Source organism: Hetaerina americana, unplaced genomic scaffold, assembly GCF_022747635.1.
Source record: "Hetaerina americana unplaced genomic scaffold, ioHetAmer1.1.p SCAF_63, whole genome shotgun sequence".
Lineage (NCBI taxonomy): Eukaryota > Metazoa > Arthropoda > Insecta > Odonata > Calopterygidae > Hetaerina > Hetaerina americana.
The window spans coordinates 794,733-815,168 of NW_027287239.1; the positions used below are offsets into that span (position 1 = coordinate 794,733).

At 37.3% G+C, this 20,436-nt stretch overlaps 1 protein-coding gene across 1 annotated transcript in view; it reads right to left on the reverse strand.

The window, feature by feature from the left end:
* The window catches only part of LOC139695781 (lutropin-choriogonadotropic hormone receptor-like), a 484,244-nt gene that overhangs the window by 391,076 nt on the left and 72,732 nt on the right, over nucleotides 1–20,436 (reverse strand). Inside the window, exon 2 of the mRNA XM_071594568.1 lies at nucleotides 1,293–1,367. Coding sequence (XP_071450669.1) covers nucleotides 1,293–1,367 — 75 coding nt within the window. The remainder of the gene's footprint in view (nucleotides 1–1,292; nucleotides 1,368–20,436) is intronic.

Here is a 20,436-nt window from a genome sequence, read left to right on the forward strand (position 1 = left end):
AAATTCATGTGCTCCGTGATGTGAGAGTCTTAGAGAGTCATGAATAATTAAAAGTTACATTCAGATGGTATATCTTATAAATTTGCTCAAATCCTTTGCGCCCTTGGCAAGTAAGTACGATGATGTGATGCCAGTCATGGAGTATTGCCAGTAGTTGCTTATGCATTTCGGGCCTGTAACCACACGGTGTCATGATACCAAGATTACTGTTGATTTCAGCGTGGACTGATTCTTGTGACCATTTTGAGTGACTTACTCCCATATTATATTATTATAATTTTTTTTTAATTGCCCAAAAATATTAATAACGTAATAATTGTTATCACACATTATAATGCTACTGACACACAAATGGCATGAGTGTTACTCATTAACCAGTTCCATGCATTAGGCAAGGGACTCATTATACTCTTTAGCTCTCATGAGGATCAAAACTGTTCCCTATTTACAACTGGTTTGAAATCGAAATGTCATAAGTCACACCTCCAAATTTCCAAGGCATAATAATTCACACACCATTAAAAATTCATAATTTAATTATCTATATTACATGATAAATAAACAATGCTATCAAAGAAATCTTCACCTATCCTACCTTACACAATGCGATTAAAATATTGCGAATTATGAAAGAATAACCAAACTCAGGCAAGTGTATTAATATCATTACTTTCTTACCTGTGAAAATGCACTTTTCGCTCCCATTCATCGATTTCTCTAAGGATCAACTAATTTCTCGTTTGCTAAAACACCACTATTACAATTTGCCTACACTTAAGTGCTACATTTTCCTGAAGCTTTCTCTATTATCCATTAAAATAATATACATACGAGATTAAAATTTACTTGATGAATTTCGTGCAAAATATAGGAAACGGAACGTACTAAACACCTGAGGAAAAATACAAACATTATTGATGCTCCAAATGTTAAAATTATTCGTCCCGCTAAAATTTCATAGAGTCAGTCTCGCAAACAAGCCGCGTTTAAGGGACTACAGGCATTTCATAGCACTCGCGGACAGCCTTCTAAATTCATTTTGAGCTAATTTGGGCTACCAGTATTAAAAGTTAACGCATGAGAGCAGAATGAAAAATTTATCAATAAATTGTTTAATTTAAGATATTTGTTTTTGCTTATTATTTAGAGAAACAGAAAGAATTCGAGGCATTCTAGCAAAAATGCCTTCTTTTCCTATGCAATAACGTCGCAAACATAGGGATGTAGTTTCATTGATAATATTTTCGAAGAAATTGGCCAAGGAATTTGTATTAGGATGGTGATTTACTTACAGATCTTTCAATGTTGAGGCATAAGGTTGTAGTGCCCCTCTCCGGAGCGTCACTAGTCCAGCACGAACGATTGAACTGCGAAATAGAATATGGATACATTACTATATTATAATAGAAATATATAAATACATATCTCGAATTATATTAGAAAAGTGAGAATTATTTCTGTAATTTCAACATATCTGAACATGAAATTTCGTTTTATGTTGAACATAGGCCAATTATTGACACTTATGACCCTTCTAAATGTCTCCTACGACTCCTTAATGATAAATTTTGTAATAAAATAGGAGTTTTGAAGAAACGATTCTCAACATTATTCATTTTTATAATTTAAAATGCAATGCCGCCGTTTTTCCTGATAACATATCATCAGGGGAAAAATAGAACGCTAGAAATTGAGTAGAAGAGCACTTTTCTATATTCTAACAATTTTAAAAAGTAACCAATCGGTTTGATTTAACCGTTTGTCATAGTTCCAAGAACTCCTAAAGAGACACTTGAATATTCATCGAATGCTCTTTTGAGTACATATCATCGTAATGAAACCAGTTACTCGATATATCTATGATAACTTGTACATATTGTAAAACCCATATCATCGACTGAGTTTCCACATTCTGAGGACGTATTTTCTCCTCAGTTTACGCTTCTGAAACTCAAAGACTAAAATCTTTATCAAATTTCATTTGTTGTTTCGTTACATCTTTAGTTAACTTCGTTCTCACCAATTCTATCATCCTAAGGTTCTTATTTCTACAGAAGTGAACACCTACCTACTAGTTTCAAGTCAATAGGTAATAATCAAAAGGGAATACTTGTCTGGGAGTAATACCTCGTAATATTACCTTAAAACTTTGTTGATTATGTATGGCGTCACGTTTTAGTTTTGTGTTTTACGCATTTTTACTATTTATTCATAAATTTCATACTCTTGGGCACACTTGTAGGAATTATATTAAATAAATATCTTTACTTCATATTCTTCAAAGTATTTCATTTGCTTGTAGTAGTCTCGTGCATCCCATTTCTAATTTACGGGCACGTGAAATTTACCGGCTATTTCGACCCGTCTTCGGAAAGCGCTCTCTATTGTGTTTGAGGTGTTGATGATATTTGTATATCCACATGAGAGAGTACTGGAATTAAAAACAAATGTAACAATGAGTATGACGTTTCTGTTCAAGACCGAGAAACTCAAAAATTCTCCATCTTCCATACGTAGCCTTCAGGCTATTTTCAGGTTAATAAGCATGAGTCTTTAGTCTTTATCCAAATCGTGGTCCATATTAACTACGCTTTTCAGCTTTATTACCTACAAAAGTACTTTGAAGGAGATGGTTTTTAATATTGGCATATGACACAAATTCCAGAGCCATTATTTCCAGAGAATTATTTCCTTAGTTTTCTCATATTTATCTCATTCCAAGGGAAACGATATTCTCATTATTTTCTTTATTTGTCATTAAGATCAATTAAGAGTCAAAATTTTCATCATGAAAAACGTATTCAGCCCCGTTAAAAATGATAATTCTACGTAATGAATTATGATTAAACGGTATGAATACATGTTAAACCTGGCGACACAATATCCCTAGTGGCCCGGCCATGGTGAACTGAAGATTCTAAGGCTATGTTGCCATGAAATAATCGAACAGCTAACCAGACCTCAACCTAAGGTTACCAATTAACACCTCTGAAAAAATTATGAAGATTCATCAAGTAGTTTTAAAATAACACTATTAGTCTCTTTATTTACTGAATGACCCTCAGGTGTCAATTTACATGAACGAGACATACGTTTCATTGATAGGCCAAGTCTAAGATCCGTGGTTCAACGCCCAATTAAGGAAATTTTTTTGCACTTGTCATCTGCTCGATTTCGTCTTCCCAACCATTCCTGTGTTCGTATTTTATATGTACTCGTATCCCTTTTCCTTACATCTATTTCCATGTGAATGAATGATATAGCAAATTACAATTTGACAAATTACAATATGACAAATTTAAATTTCTCGCCATTTCGTAGTTCCAATGAAAGGCTTAATTGGCGTTCTTGAAAGTTATAGGCATCTAATAAACAGCCATAACCTCAAAATGGCCGAGATGTTAAGTACAAGTGCGGAGTACAATCGATGAGGCGCTATTGTCGAAAGTGTTTGCCCTGGTCGATCGCCCAGTGAAATAGTTCGATTCTTCTTCGGGTACTCCAGATCAACTGTTTACGATATTGTGGCTAAGTATAATGCTTCGGAGAAGTCTTGGGAAGATTTCGCTAACACGGCGAGGAAACCTCATTCGAGGAAACGGGTGTCACGAACTGCGGCAGTCGTCGAGAAGGCTCGGGCGCTGATTTTAGAGGACCTGGGGTGGGCGCTGAGGAAATTGACGTCAGAAATCAATAATAGCGAGCGAACAATGCGTCGGATGGCAGAGGAGGACCTACGATACAAGTCGCGACCAGGTGCGACACATGCTGTTTGAGTCTGCCAATACAAAGCAGATTGCCCGCTGCAACTTGCTATTGTGTTCTCTAAAAAATGAAGCTGCGGGATTCTTTTCAAATGATAAAATTTTCCCCTTCGACGTGAAGATCAATCGGAGAAATGATCGCTGACTCGCCCACAACCCCGAGGATGTCCCTATTGTGGCTCGACTATATTTCCGGCTAGTGTTCTAACGTCCTAGGTTTAGTGTACAGTAGGGGTGATATCATGCCGCCACATTTATTTGAAAAGAGACAAACTATCACCAAAGAAGTCTATCTGCAAATTTTAAAGACTCGTGTAACCGTGGGTGGTAACTGTGGCCTCGGGGAGACAATATGTCGTTCAACAGAGGGGTACACCAGCTCATACGGGTCATTTAGCCCAAAACTAGCTCTCAGATGAAATTGACACGTTCTGGTCAAAGGAGTTCTGCCCCCCCCGAATAGCCTGGACTTGAACCCCCTCGACTATTATGTTTGCACCGTAGTCGAAAGAGTTACCAATGAGATGAGGCACCCAAATGTCGCATCTCTACGCACCACTATCGTAGCTGCAATTTGTAAATGTGGACCGCGCTGTTTCAAAGAGTGCGTGCGATGGATCCAGGAAAAGAAATGTTACTCTTGACAGATACCACTACTTGTATGTACATATATATATATATATATATATATATATATATATACGTTCAAACACGAAATCCCGCCAAACGGCGAATAAATACTCATATATACAGAAACAGATATAAGGAAAAGTTTTCCTTATATCTGTTTCTGTATATATGAGTATATATATATATATATATATATATATATATATATATATATATATATATATATATATATATATATATTTGATTTCGTCGAACTAACACGGAAGTGTTGAATAATAAATTGGACAGCAACAAAAAATATAGACACACATAAAAAGATCACTCACACGTTATTTCTTCATCATTTCGACGGAATTCCGCTCCGTCTTCATCGGAAGATATAGAATTAGTGATAACTATATATATATATATATATATATATATATATATATATATATATATATATATATATATATATATATATAATTGTATATATATATATAAATAAATATAAATATATATAAATATATATATATATATATATATAATTATATATATATATAAATAAATAAATATATATATATATACACACGTATTCATGAAAACATAATTTTTGAATAATTTATGACAGCAAACTTTATTTTCGGAATTATTACCATAAGGAAATACGATTAGATTTCTAGTTCCATGAAAACGATAGTCATACTGGGAGAATTCTGAAACACTTTTTAAAACTGCAACTATCCTATATCCTACTATAACGTTTTCTACTCGCTTTCACCCCGATTCTATCCGTCCCAGATATTTCTCATCTCTCTTAATCATCCGCGTGTACATAAAAGTAGACTTCCCAAAATATATATCAATATCCCGTTTAGAGCCACGTCCACTCCATCAAATATTTGCTCTTCCTCCAAGGTTCTCCACTAGATTCTCCGTTGCCTTAGTTGTTTTTGACACGTCTCCGTTTGTCTTCATATCTATCCCAAATACTTAAGAGGAGGAGAAGAAAAATGAGGGCGCCTGGAAGAAAATATATACCGGCTGTCTCGAGTGAAGACAGATAATATCAGGTGCTTTAAGTTTAAAGCTGTGAAAAGAATTTTGTGCACTTAGCTTTGATGGCGGATCTTCAGATTGGAGGCATGTTATAAAAATTTGTCAATTATGTGCCAGCGAGTGTACATTTTACGACTCATAAAGCGGACGAAAAGAAAATTGGTGGCTGAAGTAGAGGTTCCCAATGTGTGATAGAATTTAGGAAGTTGGATGACTTTAACTGAACCAAAAAGTGGTATAGAAATTGGAAAAGGAAGGTATTGTACTGTGATTTCCTTCAGAGAAAGTTATGGCCAGGTGAATACTAAGCTGGTAATGCGTAAGGAAGGTAAGCGAAAGGAAGTGGATGGATGAATAGAATAAGAGGAAATATAAAGTGTTTTGGGTGGTTGCATATGAAACAGACATTGTATTTCGAAACACTGTCATCGAGAAAAGTTTCGCACTGTATGAAGGGGGTTGCAAATATTAAATACGTAATTAGAAATAATATAGCTATTCCATGAGATGCAAAATATGTAGAGGAATCATGGGAGTATTCTTACACAATAGCGCATCTTAAACAATAAGCGTATGAAGAATGATCTGGTATTTTCCCGGCGAATAATGTTTTCCAAGATTGGGAGACCCGAATAATCTTGGAAAATAAGCACTTCTAACCTAAACTAACTATGAAACGACTGAGCAGTATGCAAAAACCAAAAAAAAGTGAGTCTCATGACATATTTTAAGTGAAAGTTGTTCGACTCGTAATCTATTCTTAATGATAACGGTGGAAAATGTATTAAATTAACCGTTTAAGACGGGGATATATTTTCACTAGGGTGTTATATTTTCCGGTGTGGTAACCGTGTGGTATATTCTCATTGTAAAGTAAATTTACAAAAAACTTAAAGCTTCACAAATTTTCCAACTTCAAATATGCGACAATCTTAATTCAAATACGAATACTAATTTCCGCAATCATTGGTTGTTTGCCAAAGCAAATTCTGGGTAACTGGTACTGAGAGGGTGGAAAAAGGAGTAGAGGGTTTGGGGTCGTGCGTCGAGAAATGAAGTGGTAATGGGTTGGTTACTCATGCCGGCAAAACATTCCTAAGCAGAGTGCAGGATAGGAGACGGATCTGGCATTGAACTGGCGTACGTAGTATATCTCCAGTGGTTCGGTGATGTATATGGGTTGGAGAAAAGCCAGGACTATTTTTGAATGTACACGCGTGCGTAAGTGGATGAGATAGGTGATCAGAATTTTCACGGAAGCTCAAACTTACATGCACAATAATCGCCTTCTCTCCTACCTTATTTACACCATTTTGGTAAATTCAATTGCTTTGGAAAAACCTCGTATTCTGCAAAGATCGTGTAAAATCCATACGTTCAGAGCATAGTTCCATTCCCCTAAAATGCGAGGTACACCACTTGGCCTGGTTCAAATTTTTATGTGTATTTAGTTTCAATCAATTAATTTTAATTAGAAATACTGAACTTTCAATTGTGTATTAGGGCATTACCTACTAAGTGAAATAGGAAATATATCGTTGTGTGTTTATCAGAACAAGATGCCTCATGATCTAAGTATAATGCATGCAAAACTCTAAGAAACTTTGTAAATTATTAAATCAAAGTGAAAGCAATTTAAAAGCACTTCCTGTGAACTCCTTATCAAATTTCATCTCTCGAGTACTAGGGAAACTAGGTCTTGTAGTGATTTAACTTGCCTACCCCAATAAAAATACTTCCGTGAATTTAATAAACACATTCAACTTATCTCAATTTTGAGCCACTTTCAATCCCCGGATGTGTAGTCCGTTACTCTATCTAAAACTATTTGGAAAAAGTCATTAATTTTTTTGCCGCATTACACCTGACCTGATAAACAAGCCACGTCGCCAAGTCTCAAAAACTCCAATTTGACAGGGCTTCATACAATATGTATAAAAAACTTTTAACCCAGATTTTGACAGCATCAGTGAAATATTTAATTTCTCTCTCATGAATTCTTTTTTTCTATCCTAATGGAGACTTGGTTTGGTACTTCAATAAGTTAAAAAACCTCATTCCCTAGTTTCTCACTACCGGCCAACATCAGTTCTCACGCAACGGGTAATTCCCGGAAGCAGCGTAAAACCCTCATCAGAAAGACGTCGCGGAAGCTTTAAGAAAAATTTCAACCGCCTTTACGGAGAGGATGTGTACAGGAAGACGAGGAGATTCCAGAACATAAGGGAGAAGAGGAAGGCAAATTTCTCTCTTCCTTGGCGTTTCTTCAACGAACTTGAAGTGGCTCGCACACAATACGCCTGTGTCACGCTTAAACACCACCTTCGGGGCAAGGCTACGCTCCGGGCCAGCCAGCCTCCTTTTTAGGCCAAAATACAACGAAGATTACTTCGACCCGAAGATGCCTCCAGGACTGGGGGCGAAACTATTGTCCAACAAGCCAAACTACGTGACGGTAATTCCCGGAAGCAGCATGGAACCTTCACCAATCTTCAGTTACCTTTCAAAATGTATTTAAAAGCAGTTTATGATCAAATTGCTGAATACCTTAATTCTCATATGTTCTGTGACACATATAATTAAGGATTTTAAAATGAGATTCAAGCACAAGGATTGATTCCGTCCTGGTTACAGATTATCTAAAGTTTACAGTTGACAAAGGAATGATCACATGACCTTCATCCTTTCCTAATTTATCCGATGCGAAAGATAACGAATTTTAGTTGCTAAAATCTTGCATTGTTTTGCGAAAAATGAAACCTCTGAAATTTAGAGATAAATTTATTTATTTACTGATTGAGATAGATATATTTATTTACTGATAAAAAATTTATGGATATTATTTTACTGTCAGCAATCCGAAAATCGAAGCAGTATTCATCTACATCTACATCAATACCCTGCAAGCCACCAAAAAGGTGTGTGGCAGGGGGTGCAGCACCAGGAGGAAAGGGTAAGGGATTAGGGTTTTTCAAATGGATGGGGAAAGGTAAGGGGAACCTGCAAAAAAAAAAAAAATATATATATATATATATATATATATATATATATATATATATATATTTATATAATCGTATAACCCTGCGCAGTCGCTACCTTGTAGGTTAATACTTACTATGTCGAGCCGGCTCCTGCGGGATTTCGATTACAAGAATTCTGGTCTCTTATTGTTCTCGGAAAAAATGACCATTTAAATCTGTCTGTATTACTGGGTAGCTCTCGCTTTACAAGCTACCTTGATATGAATACTCTCCTCTTAGTCATTGTTCATAGAGATGGAATCAAGTACTCTACAATTGCTCCAAATCTTGGTGTAATTACGAATAGCAATCTCTCCTGGATAGTTCACTTATCGCATATATCGCACGAGATAAACTCTATGTTATACTTTTTTACATTAAATAGAAATCTTATTTCTGTGCAGATCATTGAAAAATTTGCAATGTATCTGATTTTTTCGATAATAGAGAAGGCTGCCTAATTTTCAATATCCTTACTGAGGAACTGAATGTTAGCTCTCAGGCCTCATTAACTATTCCGCTAGATTCATCTACGACGCCAATAAAATAGATCGCATCACTCCTTGTTTATGCCAACTTGGGTGGCTGGCGACAGGATTGAGGTCGAGTATACTATGCTCTTACAACATGCATTGAGAGTGTTGCATACTCAATGCTTATCAATGAGAGACCTGCACGATGAGTTTGTTATTCATCCTTCATATGAATACCTCACATACGCAATAAATCTTAAGGATAATTTCTATAATTCCTCCCGTAGAATGACCATTGTTACAGATATTAATCTTCGGAGCACCCTCCCCAGTAACCTAAGACGTGTACCAACTGTATTTAAAATTATATATGAATTTTCGAGCGTCTCCGTTTTAAATTAAATTGAAAATTCTATTTTTTTTATTTCGCAAGAGTACATAATATACATTTTAAGTGTGTTTTCTTATTCGTTTTGTCAAAATTACTGGTAATATTGCATATTTCTCATGTTCTTTATTAGTAAATAAAGAAATTAAGATTTAGCAACCTAAATTACTTAAGAAATAATTTGAATACATGACATTCTGCGTTTATCGCAAGATATCTGCGACGAAACGTATTATTTTTGCATTGCATATTATGCCTCTGTTCTTCAGTGGTTATGCGACAGAGCAACAATAAATCATCACTGATGTTATCATTATATCTGCTTGCAGAAAGTATGATTAGGTATCAAATCTTTTTTCAAAAACAACTGAAATCGCAGGATGTCCTGACGATATCCGAAAATTTTCGATCCTTCGAAACTTTCCGGATAATTCCGTATGGGTCAGTGGCCGAGATCCGATCCAGGGGTTGAGTGCCAGTTGCGGTTCGATAGCGAGAGGAATTTTCAAGGGCAGGACGCCACTTGTCCACACTGTGGAGAGGGAACGGTGAGGGAGTGTCGTGTATGAAGCAAAGTTGCCGTGGGACGCGACATGAATCGAAGTCCGTTCCAAAGAAGTTGAGCGAAAGGGTTGAAACAGCACCGATAAGGATGCCGTACCAACAGTATCAAAACACCCCATGGACACAGAGTCCGAATGGGGAACATCGGTAACCGCTATACAATACCCTTACAGTGACTTGCCTGCCTCATTGGGTTGCTGGCTTTTGATAGCGAGGGAGAAAGGCGATCGGATGAAGGCTGCTGGCCCACTAGTTCTGGGTATTGTTGACCCCCAGCGAAAGGAGAGGGCGTTGTGCTTTGCGTGAATACTACCAGTACCGTCCAAACTGAGGGAATACTCCAACAGGCGCCCTTTTGTGCGGCTTTGAACGCGTTTTCCATCTTCCGTTCGCTGGTTAGTAGAAAAGGGATTTGTCTTCATGCAAGTACTGTTGATGTTCTACTGATATTTTGTTTCAAGCACCCGTTCATTTTATCTCACAGGTTGTCTACCAAATCAAGTGTCGGAAGGACATTGGTACAATTTGTCGGGGAATTCCATTTTAACTCAAAGATCCTAAATTCCTAGTTAAATAACAATAATGGCTAGTATTAGGTAGAATTAGAAGAAAATCCAGCATTCAATCTTGTACTAAATTAAGAAACTATCATTATTTAAATACGTGATGAAAAGTTAAAGTTTTTATTCAATTTTCAGAATAAGAATTATGCATGGTTTTTGGTGTTTTTGTCATCTCATGCCAACATTTTTCAATATTAGGGCGTGAAGTTGGCGAAAGAAAATCAATAGTATAATACTGGGAGCCTGTTTTAGGTATGTATTACTAGTGTATCGCTGTAGATGGGTCGTAGACTTCAATATCTCTTTGAGAAATGACTGCATATTTATTGATTAAGTAGCCTCCGTGCCTATACCTTGATCAAAAAGTTCCCGGAATAACCACCGTGTGGCGCTCCCATCGTTCCGATTTGAGTTCTGTTTTTTTGTTAAATTGGTACATCTGTTTTTGATATTCCCTTTAAATCTTAGTGCCATAACTTGACATTTGCAAAAGTTACGGTCGGTTTTCGGTATGTCCATCAGTGCTTCCTGCGATTTTTCCATTACTTCCTCTCGGCTGCTAAAACGCGTTCCCCGTAATGGTTTTTTAACTCGATTGAACAGAAAGAAGTCACAGGGAGCCAAATCAGGTGAATTCGGTGGCTGTTGGATGGTATTTGTTGCATTTTTCGTCAAAAAATTACGAATAATGATAGCACTGTGCGACGGTGCGTTATCATGGTGCAAAATCCACGAGTTTTCTGCCCACATTTCTGGTCTCTTTCGGCGAATTGCTTCACGCAAACGTCTCATAACGCCCAAATAATACTCTTTGTTTACTGTCTGGCCTTCTGGCAAAAATTCATGATGCACTACACCGTATAGTATATCCAAATATCGAACTAAATTGGTCATAAGTCACATTAATTTTCGGCAATTATCATTTTTTAATGCTTGCAATTGACAGTTGTCATAAGAACGGCGAATTTTCTTAAAATACAAAACAATATTAAGAGGATGATTTAAATAATTTTAATCTACCATATCGGCTGAAATGCAGAACCTAAACTCATGGATTTCGGCGCAGTATACTCTTTTTTAATTTAAGACATGGGTTTTACGTTTATTTTTTATGTATATAAAACTGCTGAGTTGAGACTATGAAATAATTTTATTATTTCAATCGATTATTCATTAATTTAGTCCGCAAATGAAAAACAGAATTCCCTATCAGATGAAAGACAACTTTAAAGTTTTGCATTTTAATTAATGGTACCTTCTCAGACTCAAAATTATGAAGGGGTTTACTGCGGTAGAATTGTACATTGGGATTAAATCAGTACTTCAATTGTAAAAAGAAGCTTCAGTTACTGAAAAATTTAACACATAGAATAGCAAATGAATTTTAAAAAATTACGTTCAAAATAACCTGTTGCTAAAATAATTACTATTCCAAGTTAATATTAAATTGTCCATAATTGGTTGACTTTAACTCAAATGCTGGATACCATTAGGGATGGCGCATGATATATATTTTGAATAAAAATAATATGCGTGAATTCGCTACAGTAAATAAATTCCATTTTTATCTTACTTGTTTTTTTCCTTATGGAAATCGAGGAATGAATTTCAAATTCCACTGTGCAATTTCAGGTGTGTTTTTCCCTGAAAATTTTAATTATCTTGTTGAAAAAATTACTTTCTAATACTCGTGACAGGATCTAAAAATAAGTAAAATTCCATTTGAGGTACTTAAAAGTTGAAATTTGTTATATTCCAAACCTTGTTATCATAGTCCAAACGAAGTATGAGAAATATAGTTTTGTAATGTTCCGTCCCAGTCAATTCCAAAAATTTTTCATTTTCCGCTGAAAGTAGAGATGCGGATATTTGTAGATGTAAAATCAATAAGAGGAAGCATTGAGTACAAAATGTTATCACTTAGGGTTTCCCCAGATTCCAGTTCTTTTATTTTTCATGCCACAATAACCGAAATGTACGGCATTGAACAGAGAGGACGTCAGCCGTGGCTTTTTTCATTATAAAAATTTTATCTGTAATACTGCGGCAAACATCTATGTGAAAAATTGGCAGCCATAATGAACAATAAGGAGAATTTATAGTAGCCATAAAATAAATCCATATATTTTGGGTCTCTCAGATTTACCGATCCATTATAAGCGATATCTAAGAAAAATATTTACTCACCTACACATTGACACCATATCCTCCTAGGATTAATATATCGAAACACCTGTATTTTTTCATAACAACTACATTTTCATGTATCTGATCATATGCCCCTATTGTTAGTAGAACAAGAAATAATTAAAAAATGATATTCTAGGACGTTTAAAAATTGAGCCTTTCATAATACTTTATGACAACTTTGATCATTATATTTAAAATTCGTAGAAGTGTTGATCAAGTTTTTTTTAGTCTGGTGTCGTTGAAGGCCAGCGAATAAGTAGCAAAGGTAACGGCAAGGAGAGTATTGATACTCTGAAACCCTAAGACTTTTATTTCCTGTATATTAAAGCATGGTAAATAGTGAAGATTATTTGTTTGGAAATTTCGTTATCCTTCCTTTGATGAAACTTCAATTTCGCATTTAAGAATGTTTGTAACTTTTATGACGGACAGTGTTTTACGTTGGAAACATTGTGGAAATTTCACAGGTTGCCCCTGGGCCAACTGTGAAATTTCAGCAATGTCCAGTGTTTTTATGTATCGAATATTTATTTTATTTTGTTTTATTTTTTAACATTAATAGTTTACATAAACGGAATACCGGAATGCAGTTATGATCATCGTTATCAGCACCTTGTGAACGCTGTCTATATTCACACGTCTTACCCCTTGTTCTTAGACTTGCCTTCAAGAAATTAGACTGTTCGACGAAATGACATTGCCAAAGACTATGTTTTGCGGTACAACGCGTTCCACCGATTTCGCGGTATATCACCTGATTCGGCATTTATGATGCCGAAAGTCGGTGAAACGCGTTGGACCGTCAAATAAAGTGTGCGAAAAATTACAACTTCATTTGATATGGACATCAAGCAATTTGACGAAGTGAAACCTGATAGTGTGAAGCATAACTTTTCCTTCGTTAAGAAGATAGGAATTTTGTGTGATACATAAATACGCGAATGTCCTGCCATCAAATCTTTGCAGTAGCATCCCTTCAGTTTTTTCCCCAATAAGTTGATATTAACCAAAGTAATTGGCAATAGAAAAAGAGCAGAAAGATAAATGAGATCTGAAATGACTTCCTGCTGCAAATTATTCCTGCTATTCCGTCCGGCTATTCATCATTTCATTTTGTCGAACTTTGTCTAGTTGTATGTCCTGGTTTTCTCGGAATAAAAATTCAGTCTAAGTAATACAGTCTGACCTATTTTACCCAATTTGTCTGTCCTATACTCTAATGCTTTTTCTAAACAATGTCATAGTTGATTGAATTTGGAATCTCTCCTCTGTATTACATCGCCTCATATAATTAGCATGTCATAGGTAACGTCACTTGTTTTTATCTTCTCCATCACTGGCAAATACGAGTGAAACATGATGGATACTTGTTTGGATTCGCACGCGGTGATTTCCACTTCTCGGAGGAGAATCGTCAATTCCATTGGTGTATTTTCTCACGAGTACCCACTGACACTCCACTTCCCTGCGCCCAAAAGTAAGCGAAAGAGGAGATCGCTATCACCCCTGTCCCCTGGGAGATCGGTCACGGACTGTCCTGTTTCGTGTTTTGAGAAAAAGGGGATTTAAGGAAGGAAGGACAAAAGGAATTTCGTTGAGAAGAAATAGAATTTTAAGCTGCAGAGGAAGAGGTAGGCGTTCCAGCCACACCCAAACGTGGACTGCTTTTAGATGGTTTACTCACTGTACTACAGGAATGGTGTTTGTGTAATTGTGTACTGTACGCATATTTTGTAGATTTCTCATATCGGTCTTAAATATTTTATACCTTAATTTACGGCTAGTTAATCACTGCCTCGTCTCGATTTATCAGAGTCATTTTTAGAGAGAGAGATTTTTAAATAGTTATCCCTCCTAGTTCTTTCTCATGTGTGCAACCCAAAGTTAAGTTGTGAAGACTTGAAGTACCTTAACGAAAGATATGCAATCCGTCCCAGGTAAAACTGTGAATTTCAAGTTCTAGGAAAATTACTACGAAATGAGAAATTTATCTCCCAAGTTTTACCTTAAATCCAGGATCAATAAAATTCGCCTAAAAACGCAAGGAATAGTGTTCAGAATCATGTTCTGCATGGAAGTAGAAACTTATAAAAAATTTTATGAGCTGAATAATTCTTATTATAGAACGTTCAGCTGTTTGAAAATTTACATAAAAGTAACGTCGCAAGTACACTTCAATTTATTTATGAAGACTTTCATAAATACTTTTAGCTCTGGCGTCCAAGGCACCAAACTGCGGATGAATGACTGTAACACTTTATTTGGCGAATAGTATATTTTACGGCCGCATACGTTGGAACTATGTAAAGATGGTTTAAAAGTACTAGATCTCAAATCCGTACGGATATACCATTCTTTCTTTCACATGCCATTCGGCTTAGTATTGGATTAATTCTTCAATAGCTTACCAAACCGACCCTCGGGTTGATTACTATGTTTATGTGTGTGTGTGTGTGTATTTGTGCTTCCTTTGCAAGGGTTTCATGATATGACCGTGGAAGCCTTGCCTCTCCCGCTGCCGGGCACGACACACGGCCGATTGGGCCGAGTCCCGTAGTTCGCAGGGCTCATATTTTCTATATTGTCCATCATTATACTCTTGGGAATAATAATTGAGGTGGTTGTTTTCCTTTCGGACCATTTCACCTTCTCCACACCCACATTTCCATAGCCTCTAATCTACGTCTATCTTCCTGTTTCAGTGACCATGTTTCCGCGCTGTACGTAAGAACGCTCGATTTCAAAGCTTTAACGAGCCTTTCCTTAACATCTTTACTCAACGTTCATGTCATCAGTTCTCTATTCCTTGGGAAAGCGTATCTTTACGTCCTAGCTACTTTGCCCATTTGGCTCCAAAACACTTCCGAGATACATAAACTGTCCCACCTGCTCTAGTTTTTGCCCTCCTATTTTAACGTTTTACTTGGTCTTTCTTTTCTGGAAAACCGTAAAACCTTTGTTCTACAGGTATTTCCATTTATTCTCATCCCATATCTACCCTACTGAATTACCAGTACACTCAAGAAAGCTTGCTATGATATAAATATGTATATGTGCGTTGTAAATATGTGTGTGCGTATATATATATATATATATATATATATATATATATATATATATATATATATATATATATATATATATATATATGATGGCAGAATTTGTCTGTGGTACCCTGATATGATTAGGGTTACCATGTTAAAAGCACTTCAATTGGTGTACGACGTCCGCCGGATGAGGTACTAAATTTTGGAACCCTTGGCGTTTGTGGTTAAGAATAAGCCAATTCCGAAGCCGGGTTCCTCTCCACCCATCCTACCTCCACCAATTTATCCACCTTTCCCAAATGGCATCATTGACATTAGCCTTCCGTCGCCTCCGCATCTGGACAACAACCTCTGGCCCTGTCACAAATGGACGGTCACCATGGATGGAGGCGGGGGTTGCTTCGCGACGGATGGACCTCGCACGTCAGCCCCCCCCTGTTACATCTCCGCGTGGGTGAGTTCGTCAGCGGGATGGCGTGGGAGGAGGGCGCCGCTTAGCATGGACGCTCCGCGGGTGGGTGGGCGAGACAGAGCAACATCGGAGGAGAGGAAAAATGGCTTGATGGAAGGAAAGAGCTGTCTCCCTGGAGCCTTCCGCCGCTAATGGAAAAGAGAACGCGAAGGACGTCTGGCGAACGATCTCTAAGCTGGTGTCCTGAGGATGGATCGCGTCGGTGGTGGACTCGAGAATGGGATTCACTTTGAGCTGGCTCGCCACGGCGAATTAAAGCATGCGCCTTATCTCGGGGAGGGTAATTTTAATCCCTCCACCTTTCCCTGTTACCCCGTGCCTCACTCTCTCTGAAAGTTCTGTCCGAGTTCAGGTATTGTAATTCAAGAGATCCACCAGAAGGGAGCACTATAGCCTCAGACACATGCATTCCTCACCATCTCCATAATTAGTCCATATTCATCATTTTGTAAATGTTTAACTATAATTTATGCATTCATTTCTGCCCGGTGGGTTAATAAAATATAGCATGAATGCAAACCCTGATTACTGAGCCTTCTTTTTTATGCAAAACCAATTTCTTCGAATGGAGAAAAGAATCTGGGTAATTATCGGTATGCTACATGTTACTTGCGAAAAAGAACAAAGAAATTATATGAGCAATACAAGAAATAATTACTGATGAAATTATTCGGAGTATGGTGCTGGCGTAGAACGATAGTTGAAAGGAATCCAGGGCAAAAGAGACGAGAGCATAAGATCAGAGATGGGAAATGCATTATGGAGCACAATTTGGAAAAATATTGAATTGACACCACTTGTGCTGATAACGAGACCAAAATTAGGCACAACTTAAGGCTGGAGGCATCAGCTAGAGAGGGAGGGAAGACTTCAGGTAAATATTAGAACTGAAGTGCTATTGGTATAAAATAAATGCATAACTAGCATTTTAAAAGCATCCTGTCAAAATAAATGGGGGGGAGTATTGTATATATAGGGTAGGTATACCCTGGGAAACAAGGACGGAGTAAGAGAAGCTCATGACTAAAGCATATTGGTCAAGAATCTACTTTGGCAATTTTTAGCTAGCTGTCTGCGTTTCGATAGCTACAGTAATTACATTTAAGGGCAATAGTAAGAAGGTAACATTTTAGAAGTTAAAAGCAAATAACAGAAAATCAACGGTGGATGGAATGTTGGAAGGTGACCGAAAGAAGTTAACTTCGGCGGGCGCCAGAGAAATCAATTATGCATCGCGAAAATCCAGGATCGATAGAATGAAGACGTTGGCATTTGAAGGGTGAAATAATAGATGTCCCAATGGAAGCCGTCAGCCGGAGGGAGCAATATAGGATGCCAAAGTTCTGAGCCTAACAGATAGCACGCACAAAAGTGGTATGTATTGGACAAAAGAGATTTTATAGTAAACAAGGTCATGAAACTATTTTAAAGGCACAGTTCGATGCAACATGGCATCCTAAAAAAGTTATTTCCCCGTATACTCTATGATGCACTGAAAACCAGATCGTGTGTAACAAAATGTGTTTTTAGGAAATACTTTTGTTACTGATTTTCGTTCCAAATTCAGATTTAATTTATGATTAGGTCCTTATATTTAAAATTGTTGTCTTCATTGGACACTGATCTCAAAATGTAGAAAATTGCAGAAGGGGCATCGAAAGGGAATATCGCTGTTCAAAATTCCATCTGTAATGCCTGATTTTGATGCTTGATTGGGCTTTTTCCATTTCTTAGGAGACCCTTTTTCATTGGTATTTTATGAAGATTAATTTATTTTTTTAGGAACAGTGTTGTCAAAACTACAATCCTCGAATACCAAAAATTATATTTCGGTTTATTCCAGCTCATCCAAATTGATTTAGTTTTCTGTAGCGCCTCAAGAAAAATAATAATTAGAAATAAATATTCAACCGTGGAGCTAACGTTATTTTGGAACGAAATAAAAAAGAGTTAGATCTAGGGGTTTGATTTTTGTGGAGAATTGAGTGAGTATAAGCCGGGTACTATACGGTAATTGGTATTGGGTCAATTGTTGGTACAAGCCGGCTAGCGGTTCCTTCCTATTGGCATTCATGTCATCATGAAATCTCCGAGCAGTGCTCGAAATCACACGAGAGGGACTATTGTTGAAATGCTGAAAATCACAAACTGGAGTTCGCTCATCGAATTTCCCGCTTAACTTTGAGTAACAGCTCATCACGTCATCGGATTTGGATGCTAGTCTGATTTGAAGCAGGATCCGCGAAGCAGGATCATTCGCGATTACGTTTGACATAAAAGCTCCCATAGGCTGACATAAAACAATTGAGCACCCACTCGACCTGCTTGCAATTGATCTAATTGAGTCTGTTTTTGGCAGATTAGATTGATGCCTATGTTCTCAATCAAATTCCATTAGCACTTCAACTACAGTTGATTTGTCGATGGATGGGAATGGAATACGTTAGGCACATAAATAATCCTATGTGCAAATGATGCGGGCAGGTTATTTAGCCCCTAGTGATAAATTCCTTCATGCATTTTCGAAAAGCATTGCACTTTTGTGTTGTATCGTGAGATCGGCATTAATAGACAAAGAGTGAAAAGCAATAAATATATCATTGTGCTGTCATTTCTGTGAATTCAAGATGTATCTAGTATATTTTCCGAATCATTGGTTCGAACTTAAGTTCATATTAGTCCAATGATTGAATTAAACGCAATAAATCAAAATATACCACATATTCTTTTTAAAAAACTCTAATTTAACCGTACAATGCCATTACAAAACCAACTAATAACAATCCCTTATGGTGTATTAGCGCTGAGCTCGTCAAAATTCAAGACAAAAATAAAATGAATTTAGACAATTATGCCAATAGAGGGGACGGATGATTAATTTGCAATAAATTGATAGGATCGAAGCATATTATTTTTAATTATAAGAAATTAGGCCCAGAATCGAGGATAAAATATATTACTTACGGGTCAATATAACCTCAAATTAATTATTTTGTCTAGAAACCAAAAAATCCAGAATAAAGTTGAGGAGGGAAAAAATATATCTTTTAACGAGTGAGGTGTAGTGTAAAATTTAGAAATCGAATAGAATGAACTTGGGGGTGGGCAAGAGTTGAAACGCGGGTCGTTTTCATCGAAGCGCTTGTAGTTGTTAGGTGAAATTTCTGAGAGTTAAGGGCATTATCGCCATTGCACATAGATGGGTAACTTCATGGAGAGAGAATATTTAGTGGAAAGAGGAAGGGTGGAGGGAAACGCGGCTCCGGCAGTATCCTACTCCAAACAAAGGGCGCCAAGTTGTCCGCAATAGAACAACCCCATCTGACGGCCGATGAACTCCACTTAAAGTGCTCTACCACAATTACGGATCGACATACCGCTGGTAAATTCTTGCCACCCTCCCCCTTCGGCATGAAAAAGCCAATACAATGCCAGTCACCGCACCGCTCCGATCTCCTTATTTTATTCAACATGCTGTCATTTAAGTTCAAGTCCTCCAAACAATCACCGAGAATTGCCTTTAATTTTTGTAATGGAAAATCTGTTCCATCTCATATTATATGTGATTGAAAGTTTTCATTTGAATCGAAAGGAGACATTAAATTTTGTCTTAATGTAAACCAAAGGATTAAAATTAGAAGTTCGAATAATAATTTCATTTTCGATTATTTTTTTTATAGTTTGATTCTTGATGAATGTCCATTCAAAGGCTTTGGAATCATTATATTCTTTGATTTAATTTGTTGTCTTCTAAACCACACCATTTCTCATTGAAGCTCCTGCTTGCCCAGGCTCGTATTTCCATCTCACAAACGCTCATTTCTTTCTTCCTTGCGGCGTGCAAATTCTAATATTTTTTTCTTTTACTTCCACAACGAAATGCGCCCTTGTTTCCACCTCTCAAAGCCTGATAAATAGATGTAGATTAAATCAGAAGATCCATCAGCAAAAGCAAAGGGACGGTCACGTCCGAATGTAAAGGATGGGAAGAAATCGTATAGGCCGACTCACGCGACCCACACCACGCCTCCCTCACGCCACGAGTGGCTTGGGCTTAATCCCCGAACCAGACCTCCCTCCCTTTCCCCTCGAACCCTATCGCCCCTGCTTCCCCTCCTCATCGCTCGTTTCCCACAGGAAGCACCCATGGAAGCGGTCGTCCGGTTGTTAACACTTGGCGAGGGCCACAGGGTGGGGCGCCGTCTCCCTCCGAGTGGAGCGAGCGTGGGAAAAGGGTGCGAGTGGGGGAGTTGTCGGAATGTGCCGTTCTCCCCTCCCCGCGTGCGT